The following is a 15,944-nucleotide window of genomic DNA, read 5'->3' on the forward strand; positions in this document are numbered from 1 at the left end:
ACTTGCTGTTGTCTCTCTCATCAATTAATTTAGTCTCTCTCATCACTTGCTGTTGTCTCTCTCTCTCTAGTACTATCCTCGACTAACTCATCCTCTCTCCTCACTGAATCATCTGTGATGCAAAAGAACAGATACAGCACAAAACTTATTGCAAATCAGCTTCACTAATTCATCAAGTGCTACATATTTCAAATTGTAGACCAGTACCATTGAAGAAAATGTATTGGGAAGAGCAGATCAGTGGGATTGCCCTAAGATCTATCATGATTCTTGAATTTTCATGTACATTACCACATCACAAAAGAGTTATATTATAGTGAGTAAAGTGAGGTAAAAAAATATTTACAATAAATGATTTATATTTTTTGACATAAATAGACTAAAGTCATTCATGTATTGCTTTAACTTAGGATCTTATACATCATTTTGACTAAGTTCATTGACACACCATGGCATCGAACTGTATATAATTCTCAATGTTCATCTGTCAAAATCCTTTCATTAGGATCATTAGGTGCATTGGGATAAACAATGTTTCACTTTTAACTTTCTCTAAAGTAAAGTGACTTATTAATTGTTACCAGTTTCCATGCCTGATTCTGGCACAGCTGCTGCTGCTGCTCCTCAGTCTGTTGCTCATCTTTGCTATACTCTACAAAACCATTTAATCAAATCAAAGTGTATATTTACTGAAAAACTAATGTCACAAAACAAGTCACACATACATTTTATGTTAATGCTTATTGGTTATCATTAGAGAAAACAACACCTGATAAACAAGGAAAGTATTCAGTGCAGTGGGATAAAACTAGTGTTTCTGGCTACCTACAGCAAGAACAATAGCAAGGTTATGTAGCCTACACTTTTCTAGAAATAGGCACACTTATTTCGAAATGTGTAGCCGTTGTTTATCTTCAAATACGATAAGCATGCTGGTCCAAGTGCTGACGTAGCCTATGGTAATAACTAGCCTACTGCTGGTGAAAGCCAGCCAGATGATGATGATCTTCAGACTTTAAGGACCAAACAAAATGTGAATTCTTACCCACTGACTTCTTTCGGAAAAATCCCCAAAGCCTCATTTGCTTTCCTGTCTTTCCTGCTAACTGCTGTTAACTCGCCACTAAGTAACGTTAGTCGATGTCAACGACTGTGCTAGCTCCTCCCCTACCTGCTACATATTCAACAGAGAGGAAGAAACAGAGTCGCCCATAGGCTAACGACAGCAAAGAAACTTATTCTATAGGCTAGATTATGCCTATGTCTATTTTTACAGGCTGTATGCAGTATGTGCAAAGCCAAAGCACAATGAAATAAGGCAACTTATGATTTCGGGGGTTTACATAGGCTATTGTCCGGTTTCATATTTGTCAGTCAACTTTTCAAAATGCATTCGGGGCTACACTCAAAATATTCGGGGCTGAAGCCCCGGCAAAATCGGCTGACGCCGTGTCTGATCGTAATGAATGTGATTGAATATATGATGGGCAGGTCACTTAAGCACTGTGGCGCTAGACCATTCAAAGCTTTGTATCTAGTTAACAGAATTTTAAAATGAAATTTAACAGGTAGCTAATGTAACGACGATAAAATGGGGCTAATATTATCATATTTCTTGGTTCTATTAAGCACTCTGGCAGCTGCATTTTGAACCAATAGAAGATTATTTATTGAACTTTCAGTACATCCTCCCAGTCATGCATTACAATAATCAGGCCTTGAGATCATGAACACATGAATAAGGTTTTCAGCATCAGCAACAGAGAGCATGTGTCGTAATTTGGCAATATTTCTGAGGTGGAAGAATGCTGTTTTCAAAGGACAGAAATCTAACATCAAAATATAGGATCAAAGGATCAAATATAACACCTAATTTCTTCGCTGTAGAAGATGACGTAACATTACATCCATCGAGAGACAAACGACATTTTAGCAGCTTATTTTTAGAGGTTTTTTGTCCAATAATTAGTCCCTCTGTTTTGTCGGAATTGAGAAGGAAATTTCTGGCCATCCAATCTTTGCTTTCATTGATACACTCTGCTAATTTGGAGACTTGTGACATTTCGCCGGGTTTAGAAGAAATATAAAGTTTGGGTATCATCTATATTACAGTGGAAACTTATTCCATGATAACTGATAATATCTCCCAAGGAAATATACAGTATACAAGGAGAAAAGTCTAAACTTAAACGGTGTGTCTGTGTCCTGAACAGTGTTAGGGAGACTATTCCATAGTTTAGGGATCACCCTGTGGCACTCCATACTTTTGTTTGATTTGACAATCCCTTGTTTACACATACAAAGTGGTAGTGGTCTGTTAAATAGGACCTAAACCATGCTAATGCTAGTCCATAAATGGGAACATAATCATTCTCAAGCCTATTCAAGAGAATGTCGTGATCTATGGTGTCGAAGGCAGCACTAAAGCCTTAAAAGCACTAGAAGACAAATGAAGCCACGATCAGATGATAGGAGCAAGTCATTTGTAACTGATAAGTGCAGTCTCTGTACTGTGATGGGGCCTAAATCCTGAATGAAACCGTTCATTTATGTGCCATTTCTCTGTAGAAATTAACATAGTTAGGTATAGACCTACATAGCTGAGATGTTCTTCTAAAATCTTTGTGTTCAGCAGAAGAAAGTAAGTCATATACATCTGGGATGGCCTCTATTTTATAAAACCAATAAATCACTTGATTTTATCAGGTATGCCGCCATGCACCAAGTTTTCATATAATACTTAGCAGTTTAGCAGTACCGGTTCCTGAACTCCTCCATAAACCGAGCATAAAATCAGCCAAGCCTTTGAACACCGACAATAACATCCCTTCAGTATTTACTGTGATAGGACAGATTGCATGATATCCCATTATAACAGACTGCAGTAATGGTCCCCGCATAATGCCAGGTCACATTGGGATCTGTTTGGCTGGAGTACAGCTGTAAAACACACACGCGCAAACACACAGGCTGCTCTGTGCATTGGGTTTTGTTCCTCCAGAAAGACTACTCAACTATGGCACAAACATCTGTTCATTTAACCTGGAAAAACCCACAATGGTCTTCGTGCAAGCCACACTTCAGCCCCCAGAGGATTGCGGGAAATATGGGCACCAGGAGCGAGCCTGTGGCTTTTTCCTCTGAATGGCGCGAGGACAGTAAGAGCTGTCAAAGCGCAAGCCGACCACTGGAGACCTCAGAGATGAAGAGAAGAGACCCAGAGTGACGGTTGCCTGAGGGCACGTATCTTAGCGGCTATATTTTATATTTGGCACCACATAGACACTTATAAGAAGGGAGTTAGATGTGTTTAAAATAATAGTTTAAACAAAAACATTGTCATTATATACTCATCCTCATGTCATTCCAAACCCATATGACTTATTTTCTTAGCTGATCTAGCTATTAGCCCTATTAGCTACAAAGATGCAAAAACTACAAGGGCTGCTTAGTGATCTCATACGTATTTAAAGTCGTCCTGCTATTTGAAGCTGTGGTTCACCAAGAGTGAAGTCTCTTTTATCTTGGAGAATTTATTGAGCTGAGTGACCACAAAGAGATACTGCACGACATGATCATTTTGAATCATCGCTCTCAATGTCTGCTTAGTTTCAGGAACTGGATTCCTGAAATACTGGATGGAGACACCGAAAATAAATAAAGTTCATAGTGATTAGGTTTTGACAGCGTAAAATTGTGCACCATAAGAACAAGGAAACCCATCAGGATATGAGGAAAGAAGTATTCCAGTCTGACAGTGCTGTAGTAAATGTAGAAATGTAGCATCAGAGCAGCCTCAAAATGTGTTGTTGGCATTATAAAGCATTTCATTTATTTCAGAATTTGTTAATGTAATTTCATTTTTCATTTCATATTTCTCGTCATAAAATATTACAGTATATTTAAAACATTAATCTCAGCCTTTTTTATGTCATTGTAATTGCTATTTAAAAGCATTTAAGCCACCTCTGAGCAGCATTTTTGTGGCGGCATAGTGACTCGTCTCAATCCAGGTGGTGGAGGACGAATCTCAGTTGCCTCCGCATCGGAGACCATCAATCCACACATCTTATCACGTGGCTTGTTGAGCGTGTTACCGCAGAGATGTAGCGTGTGTGGAGGCCCACGCTATTCTCCACGGCATCGATGCACAACTCGCCACACACCCCACCGAGAGCAAGAACCACATTATAGCGACCACGAGGAGGTTACCCCATGTGACTCTACCCACCCTAGCCAATTGATTGCTTAGGAAGCCTGACTGGAGTCACTCGGCACGCTCTGGATTCGAAGATGCGACTCCAGGGGTGGTAGTCAGCGTCTTTACTTGCTGAGCTACCCATGTCCCTGTATCTGACAGCATTAAACTCTTTGTGTAAATACATCTTTTCTTGGTATATATACCACTTCAGATGCAGCTTTGGTGCCAATTTGAAGATGGCTTAAAGAAAATTATGGTTTATTTACAGTATACTTAATGTTGGCCTACAATACAGAGAGTTTTGGTCTTTACTAGTTTAATATACTAGAGTGAGTACAGGAAAAGCTACCTATATGAGTTCTGCAGCTCAATGTGTCCAAGCATGTGTGCTAACCACAAAGCCACAGCTCTGTTGGAAATTTGTTTTACTGTACCATCACAACTGTAGTAACTACATTTTTACACTTTCTTCAGATACTTGGTAGTTTCTAGAGTGTTCTCTGTGTTTGCTAGGGGATTTCTATGTAATTTCAAGGGTGTTTTAGGTGGTTGCTTGAGCATTTGTAGGTGGATTCTAGGGATTTGTTAGGGGTGTTCTGGGTGGTTGCTAGGACGTTACTTGGTGGTTTCTTTGCTGTTCTGGGTGGTTGCTAGGGCATTGTTATATAGTTTATACTGTGTTCTGGGTGGCTTCTACTTTCTAGGGTGTTCTGGGTGATTGCTAGGGGAATGCTAGATGGTTGCTAGGCTGTTCTTGGTGGTTACTAGGGTGTTCTGGGTGATTGCTAGGTGGTTTCTAGGCTGTTCTCGGTGGTTACTAGGGTGTTCTGGGTGGTTGCTATGGCATTGTAAGGTGGTTTCAATGGTGTTCTGAGGTATCAATCATGTTTATAGCATAAACAGTGCAGGATGTGTTATACCAAAGTTTAATTCTTAGGGTTATAATTTTTTTTCCCAAAACCTAAGTATGAGCAATAGCAGTAGTAATCTTTGCCTTAGCAAACTATTTTATTTTGGGAAAAACTATAATTACCATGGTCAAATTTTGAAAGGCTCTGAAACATAATGTCTTGTACTCACTGTCTCTCCTAAAGAAAAGTGTGTGTGTGTTTGTGTGTTTGTGTGTTTGTGTGTGTGTGTGTGTGTGTGTGTTTGTGTGTGTTTGTGTGTGTTTGTGTGTGTGTGTGTGTGTGTGTGTGTGTGTGTGTGTGTGTGTGTGTGTGTGTGTGTGTGTGTGTGTGTGTGTGTGTGGTCGCGTTCATACTCATGTGTTATTTATTGGGCAGTGATTGTCTTGTTGGTGTTTTAGTCAGCTGGCCGTCTCCTCCAGAGACTGAGTTTGATGAATATTTCAAACAGTAGAAATGAATTAAAAAAGGCGCCGTGAGCAGGGTCTCGTCTCCAGAGGTGTGCGGATGGCACTCGAGTGCAGTCGACTCTGCGCTCTGCCAGGCAGATCATAAGACCTTCTACCGCAACAATGACCGACTCTGCAGCTCCAGACCAGAACAGTCTAAACAGTGCTTTTTATTTGGTTCAGGGGGGCAAAGAAGCAGACAAGCGGATAAGGAGGCTCCTACTGTAGAAAATGATCATTATCAGAATACTGTATAATCAGAATAGTAGTGCTTATGCTAAAGTGTGTTATGCTACACTGATATTGAGTTATATCAATTCCCTAATACTTGTGTCCCTAATCCCTATTATAAAAAGAACAGAGAACCTATTCATTATTGTATATATTTTTTTTTTCAAAAGCTGAACATGACATTGGATTAGCCAATCAATTGAAGGCTACCAGCAGCTCACTCAAAGAAACACAGATGCATATGTAGAGAGCTGGTCAATATCACAAAATTAACACAGACCAAATAATCAGGACTTTGATGGGAAGCAACTAATTGATTTGAGTTTAAATTTACTGTATAATGTGAGAAGACAGAGTCTATGAAGGGGTACAAAAGACACGAAAGTAGTACAGCTAACTAGGAAATCAGTCGCCTGGAACAATGGTCAATTATACAATTTAGCAGTCATTATATAAATACTTTTGATCGCAGAATGCTGCAATTCAGAATTAAGTACTATATTCCACTTCATACATGTATTTAAGATATAGCTGCTGAAATCTGTCTATTGCTGAGATGTAAGTTTCTCAGCAAAATACATTTTTATTGAAAAGATATTAAAATGATTTGGGTTTGCCTGGATTTGAACTAGGTCATAAAATCACATGGCCACTCCTTGTTTTATAAAGACGTATGTTTGTTTTGTTCCAGAGTGTGTCATTCAGGATGATATGAACAACTACATCAGCCAGTATTACAGTGAGCCAAGTAGCGGTAAGACACTGTTTTTTATTATTATATTATTTACATATTATATATATTTATACTGTACATATATCCAGTAGTGCGTGTGCACACTACCAGTCAAAAGTTTTGAAACACTTGTCTGAAATGTTTCTCATGATCTTAAAAATCTTTTGATCTGAGGGTGTACACTTAAATGTTTGAAATTTGTTTTGTAGACAAAAATGTTATTGTGCCACATATTAATTTATTTAATTGGAGAACTAACATTTTAATAAAAAAAAAACTTTTTGAAATTGACAACTTGAACCAAATAATAAAGAAAAGCAGCTCTACATTTAATTTTTGCATTTCCATCGGCATGATGTGCATCCCTTGGATACACTGCATATAATTGCATGCCTGCATTGAATGCATCCTTCTAAATTAATAGATTTTGCTAATGCCGATGCTGATGCAATTTCTAGAGAGTAGGGTGACTATTAATTTAATGTTAAAATGTACATTATGTATGATATTATACATATCAGTACATATTGTGTGCAAATATGTATAAGTACAATTGAGACATGCACAAAATTGCTGATGTGAAATAAAAATTCACTCAATATATTTGAAAAGAGAAAATGTACATTCAGGACTCTAACTCATTATCTGTTGACGAGGTTGGTAGTTTCTCGACCTGACAAAAGGGGGAGGTTCAACTTCAGAGGATGGTTATTGGCCAATGACGATAATCTCGAAAGGCAAAATATCGGCTGATATTAGTTTGGCCTACAATTGTAAGCTGTTCCCCTCAATGTCTATCTATGGTGACTGTGACCCTAATCTGGACAATACAGTATATTGGTCAACCACTATCCAAAAGTTAATGTTTAGAATGGGTCTTATCTACTAAGTAACATGATCTTTTTTTATCATTATGCATCCAGACATCGGAGTGCCCGACCCTGGTGCGCGCATCATTACCACAGCATCCATCGACATCCACCTTCCCACCAACCCCAACCAGCTGCCCCCTTCACTCGTCAGTGCTGATGCACTAGGCAGTGGCCAAGAACGCACGGGAAGCTCTGTAAGCGAAGCGTCCAGCACGACCATGTCCCGGTCCAGCTGTAGCTTCACAGCACGGCAGCATAGTATCAGCAGCCATACGCTGGGCTCCACAACTGACTGCAGCTCCACCGTACGCGAAGCCTCCACCTCCGACTACAGCGGCCAACGCTGCTGCCCTCCTCCATACTGCAGCCCTTTGGCCCTGGGGATGCAATCGGGTATCCACGACCCCAGTTCAGTGGTCAAAGAGCTGCTGTCTTCCTTGTCTGAGGACTCCTGCCTTACCCATAAAGGCAGGGTAGGCCCGGTGAACCTTAAATCGGAGAGGTCAGTGAAGGCCAGCCCAGAAGTAGAGCACAGGGTGAACACATACAACAAGAGGAACCAGGAGCGTCTGGGAGTATTCCAGACCAAGCCACTAATTCACCTGCAGGGGGCTGAGCCATTGCTGGATGAGAAGTACAGGTTAATGGAGCCAGCGGATGCACCACTAAGCCATATACCAGACACATAGAGCATAGAGTGAAGGACCGTGACCACCAACACCAGCTGAAGCAGCCTCTCTCTTGGCCTTTTTCTCTGAATCGCTTACTCATTGGCTGTGTCCGAAACCTGACACATGGTGCCCACGTTAGGCTAAAGTATAGTTTGGTATTCCGTATGATGCAACTTTCTTCATCCGCTCAGTCCGTTCGGACTGTCCACGTGCAGCCCAGTTTTTGTAGCCTCTCGTACCTGTACACGTTTGTGCGTGTTGTCTGCACATGTGCCTGGAGTTATATGGACTATAATAAAAAGTATCACAAAGTAGTCATAGTGTGCATTTGGCGAACGAGTATACTTTGAAATGTTTAAGCGCTCAATTGTGCATGAGACGTTGCGAAACATGAAAAATGGTGGTTGGCACCATTTTGATTCTGAATGCTGCTGGACTGTTCTGGTTCCGTTCTCCATAAGAATCAAGCGATCTAGATGGAGAACAAAAACAACATTAAGTGATAAATGCAGGAAAATGTGTTCAGGTTTAACATGTGCAGATGTTGACTATCATAACTCGAAGTAGCTAATGTTATCATCGTAGCTAACCTCAGGCCATTACTTCGTCATCTACCCCCTCAGATGAGGCACTGTCAATAGACGGCCATAGCAACTCTGTAAAGTTTTGGCACTGTGGATGAGTTTTACCATTTTAATAGGCTAAACATCACATTATCCACTAAAAACATGTGCCAATGCGAGTGAAAACACTGGAGACCAGAAAATGAAAACGTTGTTCCATTATGAATCGTGAAACAGTTGCGTTTTCAGGAAGTAGGTGCAAACTTTAGTCTTTAAGGAGTATCCAGAAGTAGGAAGGCATCAAGGCACAGTTCACTGTTCAACATTCTGTCGACTATACATGGCCACTATACATGGTTTACACTGCCTCAATGAAGCCAATGGTTGTTGGATCAGTGCTTTACCCTGTTGGAGTTTATTGGGGCAGTGTTACAAAGACAGTTATGTTACATTTTAAATGCAACAGCCAATTGTAGAATGTTTAACATGTTGGAACACTGTGAACCAGACTTAAGATACCTTCATCTAGTCAAATTTTGAAGGCAGTCTAGATGTATCCTGAGGAGCCTATGATATCACACGTGTTCATGCAGTTTTGTTGGTTAAAATAATACAAATGGAGTCAGACAGAGCAGTTGGCAGTTTGGACTCACATACTCATACTTACTACTATTTTCTATTTTATAATAATGTTTAAGTAATCACAATATGTATTAATTCTATTGGAAGTAGGGTTTCCAACTGTCCCGAATTGGATGGGAAGTCTTGTATTTTGGCCAAAATTACAACATCCCACCTCTTGTCCCATATTTCAGTGGCAAAATGCTCAAGGGGCACCCATCTCCCTCTGATGGACAGTGCTGTTCGTTATTTTAGCACTTAAAATGCTCAAATATTGAAAATATTGTGTCCCATACCGTTTGGACAGTGCTGTCGAGTATTTAAATGATCAGAATGCTCAAGTGTCCCATATTCGTGTGGCAGAAATTTGGCAAGTTTCCATAAGTAGGCATTAAATATTTGCTTGGTTATCTCTAAATAGATCAACAGATATGCCTTGGAAGCCTGTCTAAAACAGATTATTTTTTTCTTAGGAGTTACCTGCATACAGAAATGCTGCCTGTGAAGTCATTGACTAACTGGGCAACAAGGCAGCTGCCTTCGGTTTCAGACACAGCCATTCTGTCTCTCTCTCTCTCTCTCTCTTTCTGTGTCAGACAGGACTATTGACACTCACTCCACAGGTTTCATGCTCTCAGAAAGAGGCTCAGGAAGAGTCATGAGGAAAACGCCCTGAGCTTCCAGCCTCATGCAACCTCCAAGGACTTCCTCATTCCAGATAAACATTTATTTCTATCTTTTTCTCTATCCCTCTTTCTCCAACTCTGCAATAGCATTTGAACTGTCACTCCTGCCAAAATTGCACAACCCTCCAAGGAGTCAGGGAGAGGAACTTGGGGAGCGATCATTGGAAGATTCTTTAGGAATTTCAATGTGTCTGTTGGATGATCTTATGAAACCAGCAAAGACACCAATACTGGATTGTGGCTGGCAAACATGTCATGTGTTCTCATTCAGGGTGGTACAGGAGGGTGTTTGTTTCCCCCCGATTTGTATGAAACTCACACACCATGTACAGTCCTCCCTCCCTCTCCAAATGCTGCAGGGTTACATTTGATTCGTGTTCAAACGTGTCAAGCTGTGTGATTCAGCCAAATTTCTAACCTTTGCCTTTCTTACATTATGATGCTGATGTTTGTATTCAAATTCTATGCGAGAAAAAAAGAAGTGCTACAAGTATTTTTAAAACACAGAAAGCATATGCTAGGTGAACATTTCAGGTATACAGCATTAGATTTTTTTATGAGAAATTATGGTTAGAATGTTGTCATAACTGTAAACCAAACCCCCCTCCCCCATCCCAATAGCATGAGCCTTTGAAAAGATCTGCTGTCCGACTGAGGTGAACTAATCCTGTGTTATTAAAGAGATTTTATAAACATAAGAGACTATCAAGCAATTCAAAGTTGGTATATACAGTACATACATCCAGCTTCATTTCTTGCCAGATTTAGTGCAGTAAAAAGGATTCAGACATCGTTATGTTTGGAATACTTTGTTTTTTTTAATACTTTGCACACAGTTATTCAAATGAATGGAACTTTATATCGGCCAAGATTTTAAGCATCTCTTTCTTGACACATGACATCTACCCACAAACAGAATATTTAGTCCATAGGACAGCCATTTATAACTGCTACTTAAATGAGAACCACACCAATGAGGTCTGTGCTCAACATGCAAAGTGTTTGCTCTTTATAGACTTAAGATGGAATTCATTGAATATGGAACAAAATAGTTCAAACTGTCATTAACACTTCCAGTACATTCATATTTCGAGGAAGAGACTGACAAATAGAGTTAACAACATTTGATATAACATTGAAATGTTAAGAAACCAACATGCAACTATTTCAACCCCAGATGTCACAGAGTTCTTCAATGCTTTTATTAAAAAAGGGTATGCTGCCTAAATCAGAGGTTGGTAGTACGTGAAAGCGTAATCTTCAAGAGAGGTGATCGTCAGTATAGCGCTCTGAACTTAAGGCAGATGTCAAGAAGTTCCCAGTGAAGTTCTCCTGCAGATTTCCAGGTAGGTACAGTCTTTATTTAGGATTCTTACTTTTTCAGAGCTTCGGTTAACTCTGGTACAACCTAGATGTGGATGCAGAAACAAAAGAATTAATTATCATCAGTGAAGTATTGATAGTAACTTTTTCAGCAGATGCTTTTCAACAAACTTCAACCTACTGGTACTTTCCAGCCAAGCAACTACCATTGAGATTAATGGTAATGCTAATGGATACCATTCTCTAGGTATTACAGACATCCTTGGTTAGCACTCTAAAGTGTATTCTATGCAGTACAACACACCACAGTGGTTGTCATTTGAGAACAATGTGAACGTTTCCTATATGTTAAAGTTCTCGTCATAGAACCGAGGTGATCCAGTATTCCCTAGCAGGCTGAAAAACTATATCATCACCCCAATATGTCCCCGGATCAATTTTCAATCTAAGGAAGTAGGAGAAAGCCCATCCATTTTAATCAGTTACCTGAGGAGTTATCACATGTAAACTGATCTGAGGCCTGCCACTGATCGCTCGTGTTGCCCATCACCGACAATCACTTTTACACAGTTTACCTGCACACCTGTGTATGGCAAGCACCGCCTGAATAAAACATGAACTACAGGGCAAACACAGGGAAATAAACAATACTAGCATTACACCAGGTAAACAGATGGACATGGTGCGTTTGTGTGTGACAGCCCTCTGGCACAGCGACTGGGTGTGCTACCTTGAAACTACAGCACGCAGTGGGCCGTGTAAAGCTCTAGTGAGAGGACATAGAAAATAAAGGTGAAAAACTACACCGGCACACTTGTGCTGACTAGCAATTACTTTTCTGAGATCAAAGGAGGGAAGTTGTGTATACGGCTCCTGGTTTTAACAACAGGGCTCTGGTTCGAGCCACGACTCGCCACTGATTAATTCAGCGACTCAATAATTCAAAAGATGCACTCTTTCCATTAGGTGGAATAATGCTTCCTGCAAAATTTAACAGGGAAATATGGAACTGCTTTCTTTGGCGTTGAACTTCTTTTCAACTTTTGCTTTGGCTTTGTCAGTTTTGGTGGTAAATTGGTTTAGAAACATTGAAAAATAAAATTACACCAGGTCATTGGATCGAAATTTACAATACTATTAATAATATATACATGACCGCTGCCACTGATTGGCCGAAGCACCAGATTAAAACATCTCTGGTGACCTGATCATGTTAACGAGATCCATGTTTTAGAGGAAGTAGATTGTATCTTTCTTGTTACTTATACTTAAACCTTAGTTGGAGCTTCAAACGGCAAAGGTATACATTGCATCCGCATCCACACTAATCTGTTTTCATTTGAAAAACTTCTTAACATCATCTTTCTCCAAAGTTTTCAGTCATGGGGAGCATTTTCGAAACACTTTGTGGTGGAGGGAAGCGGCAATTTATTTTGGATGACAGCATGTAGCAAAATTCATGAGTTTTCAAATGAAAACGTATTAATGTATACATGTGCTGTTTTTCTTCAGCGTTCGGAGAAACAATACATTTTTTATAATAACATTTTGGATCGGATTGGAAATTAATTAATCCATTTCCACTGACCTCCAATCAGGCCCTTTTCCATGAGTTTGCACTGAACGAAGGGTGGTTTTGGGACAGGTGTCTTTAACACGGTTTCAATTACAATCCAATTACGATATCGTGATGTATCGAGGTATATTGAATCGTGGCACAGGAGTAACAGATATTTATTGTATTGTGATTGCCGATCATGTGAGCCGTTTACAGCATCAGCACCATTTCGGTGGAAAAGGGTAAACTGGATTAGAACTCGTCCGTATAAGCACCACAGCTCAAATTTGCCCAATAATCGAAGCTTGTTTGTAGTCATGGAGCAAGCACTAAATCTTAATTTTGAGTCTTGTAGCCTCAAAGTCTGTGCCCAACATTGTAAGGAAAGAATAAGAAAATATTTTATCATTATATAAAACGAAACTATCTGCCGATTAATCGTTTATCTGCCTTTTCAACTTTGTAATCTGTAGACCACAATTGGATAACTAATGGTAGTTGTATTTTTGGTAAACTAAAAGAAGCCTGTTCACCCAGGAAGTGTAAATTAGCCTTTACCTTGAACAGATCTGCCACTAGGCCATAGTCAGCCACCTGGAAAATGGGAGCTTCTGGGTCCTTGTTGATGGCCACAATGGTCTGTAAACCAAAAAATTTATTGGTTACCACAGTGAAATACTCTTTATCGCAAAGCATCTACAGTTGAAGTCATTAAAACAAATTTTTTAACCACTCCACAGATTTCATATTAGCAAACCAGAGTTTTAGCAAGTTGTTTAGAACACCTGCTTTGTGCAAGACACGCAATTTTTCCAAAAACTGTTGACCTTTTAAATCACAATTGTGCTTTAAGCAGCTTGAAAAATTCCAGAAAATTATGTCAAGCCTTTAGGTATTAAGCCAGTTAGCTTCTGATACACTAAATGGATTCAATTGGAGGTGTACTTGTGGATGTACTTTAAATCCTACATTCAAAATCAGTGCCTGTTGACATCAATGGAAAATCAAAAGAAATCAGCTAAACAAATTGTGGACCTCCACAAGTCTGGTTCATCCTTGGGAGCAATTTCCAAATGCCTGAAGGTACCACGTTCATCTGTACAAACAATAGTACGCAAGTATAAACACTATGGGACCACGCAGCCATCATACCGCTCAGGAAGGAGATGCATTTTGTCTCTTAGAAATTAATGTAGTTTGGTGCGAAACGTGCAAATCAATCCCAGAACAACAGCAAAAGACCTTGTGAAGATGCTGGAGGGAACAGGTTGACAAGGATCTATATCTACAGCAAAAAAAAAGTCCTATATCGACATAACCTGAAAGACTGCTCAGCAAGGAAGATGCCACTGCTTCAAAACAGCTATAAAAAGCCAGACTACGGTTTGGAGGAATGTCCTCTCGTCTGATGAAACAAAAATGTAACTGTTTGGTCTTAATGACCATCGTTATGTTTGGAGGAAAAAGGGAGAGGCTTGCATGCCGAAGAACACCATCCCAACAGTGAAGCATGAGGGTGGCAGCATTGTGTCGTGGGGGTGCTTTGCTGATGGAGGGACTGGTGCACTTCAAAAAATAGATGGCATCATGTCATAATATCATCAAATAACATCATCATTGACCCTCCACCAAATTTCAGTGGAGAAAGATTCAGGGCAAAGACGTCTTGGATACAGAGTGGTCTGGCAGATCGTAAAACAGTACCATAAGGAGCTGTATTGCAAAGATGCGGAACAGATAACACATTTAATTTATGGATGCAGGTAAAAAGCTACCCCAGATTGCTTTTAAAACACTCCATTCCAATACACGTCACACTTGAGTGCGTTATCTTGGCACATTCTGGAAACTCCAGGAGATACCAATAGGCATTGGTGGGATTTCCTGTAATTGAGGTTATTATCAGAGAAAGTGTTTTACGATGTCTGTGTGCATTTTGACATCGGTTACCAACTGTACCTTGCTATCTTTCATTCCAGCGAGATGTTGGATAGCTCCAGAGATGCCAACAGCAATGTACAGCTCCTGCAGGGTTTTAAAAATAAATATTTTAAATGATGGTTTTAAGACTTAGAGAAAACAACATTTCCTTATTCTCTGTAAATTTTTTGTTGATGTATTGAATGATAGTACTCTCTAACTTTCAAAATGTAATGCTGCCTGCAAAGTGAGGGCTTCAGGGAAAAAAGGTTCTTCAGATTTAAATAGCAGAACCTATTTTTGTATTATACCAACAAACTCCAAAGATTTAACACACAAAAAAAATGGACACATAATGCTGCAAAATTAAGGGCGTTTAAAGTTGTAAATCAGAGCCAGTGAGCTCAAACCATTCAGCATCTCAGAACTGGCATGAAACCATTCTGCTGACCTCCCATCCCAGAGCCCAGGGCACAGCATCTTAGCAATTACTCAAGAGGTGCTCTTGGGGGATGTGGCCGGGAGCAGCCCTTCGTCCTTCCCCCCTCATCCCCACCCTTCACCCGAGGGAGTGGTACATCAGTGGCTCTCAGCTTAATGCACTGCTCCATGAATATTTCAGTGCAGTTTAATGTGACTGCGGCAGTCTCCCGGGGGTCTCTACTTCAATTTGTGAACATGCGGGCGGGCGGCCGGAGCTCTAAAAGCCAGAGGGAGAGGAAGGAGGGCAGAGCTGGTGTTTCAGATGGGCAGAAGGGACAGAGGCTCACAAATACTGTTTCTCAATATGCGTAGATGCTGTGTGTAAACAAGCCAAACCATACTTGATTATACTGAGACAACATGTCAAAATGTACCCTATTTAATATTTTTACAAATTAAACCACTACTTTTTATCAATTTCCTTTTCACAAAAAAATATAATTATTTAAAAAATATCATGTATTCTCTTTTTTGGTATAATTTGTTTTAGCAAATCATAACTTTTCCTCACCTCTGAAAGACTCCACTGCTGTCATGACCATGGCCGTAAAGCCAGAAAAATATTTTTTTACTAATAATATCATAGCCTCATTTGTTTCAATTATCCAATATATTTCAATTTCATTAAAATCCTCAAGAATTAAGTCCTGCTCAACAGCTAAATAGAAAATCATGAAATTGAAAATTGACCCCATTTACTTTTTAATAGTTAATAAATATTAAAA

At 39.7% G+C, this 15,944-nt stretch overlaps 1 protein-coding gene and 1 long non-coding RNA gene across 4 annotated transcripts in view; one reads left to right on the forward strand and one right to left on the reverse strand.

The window, feature by feature from the left end:
- The window catches only part of LOC127640189 (transmembrane protein 266-like), an 80,159-nt gene extending 69,543 nt beyond the window's left edge, over positions 1 to 10,616 (forward strand). For all 3 annotated transcript variants that reach the window (XM_052122621.1, XM_052122622.1, XM_052122623.1), the window contains 2 exons: positions 6,481 to 6,543; positions 7,446 to 10,616. In XM_052122621.1, the coding sequence (XP_051978581.1) occupies positions 6,481 to 6,543; positions 7,446 to 8,083 (701 nt within the window). In that variant the 3' untranslated portion in view covers positions 8,084 to 10,616. The remainder of the gene's footprint in view (positions 1 to 6,480; positions 6,544 to 7,445) is intronic.
- A 122-nt stretch (positions 10,617 to 10,738) lies between these two features.
- LOC127640203 (uncharacterized) lies at positions 10,739 to 14,975 on the reverse strand. The gene is made up of 3 exons (XR_007970077.1): positions 14,776 to 14,975; positions 13,375 to 13,455; positions 10,739 to 11,343 (listed from the first exon to the last, which is right to left on the reverse strand). It is a non-coding gene; the product is annotated as an uncharacterized LOC127640203 (long non-coding RNA).
- Positions 14,976 to 15,944: the final 969 nt, after the last annotated feature.

This window comes from Xyrauchen texanus, chromosome 49 (genome assembly GCF_025860055.1).
Source record: "Xyrauchen texanus isolate HMW12.3.18 chromosome 49, RBS_HiC_50CHRs, whole genome shotgun sequence".
NCBI lineage: Eukaryota > Metazoa > Chordata > Actinopteri > Cypriniformes > Catostomidae > Xyrauchen > Xyrauchen texanus.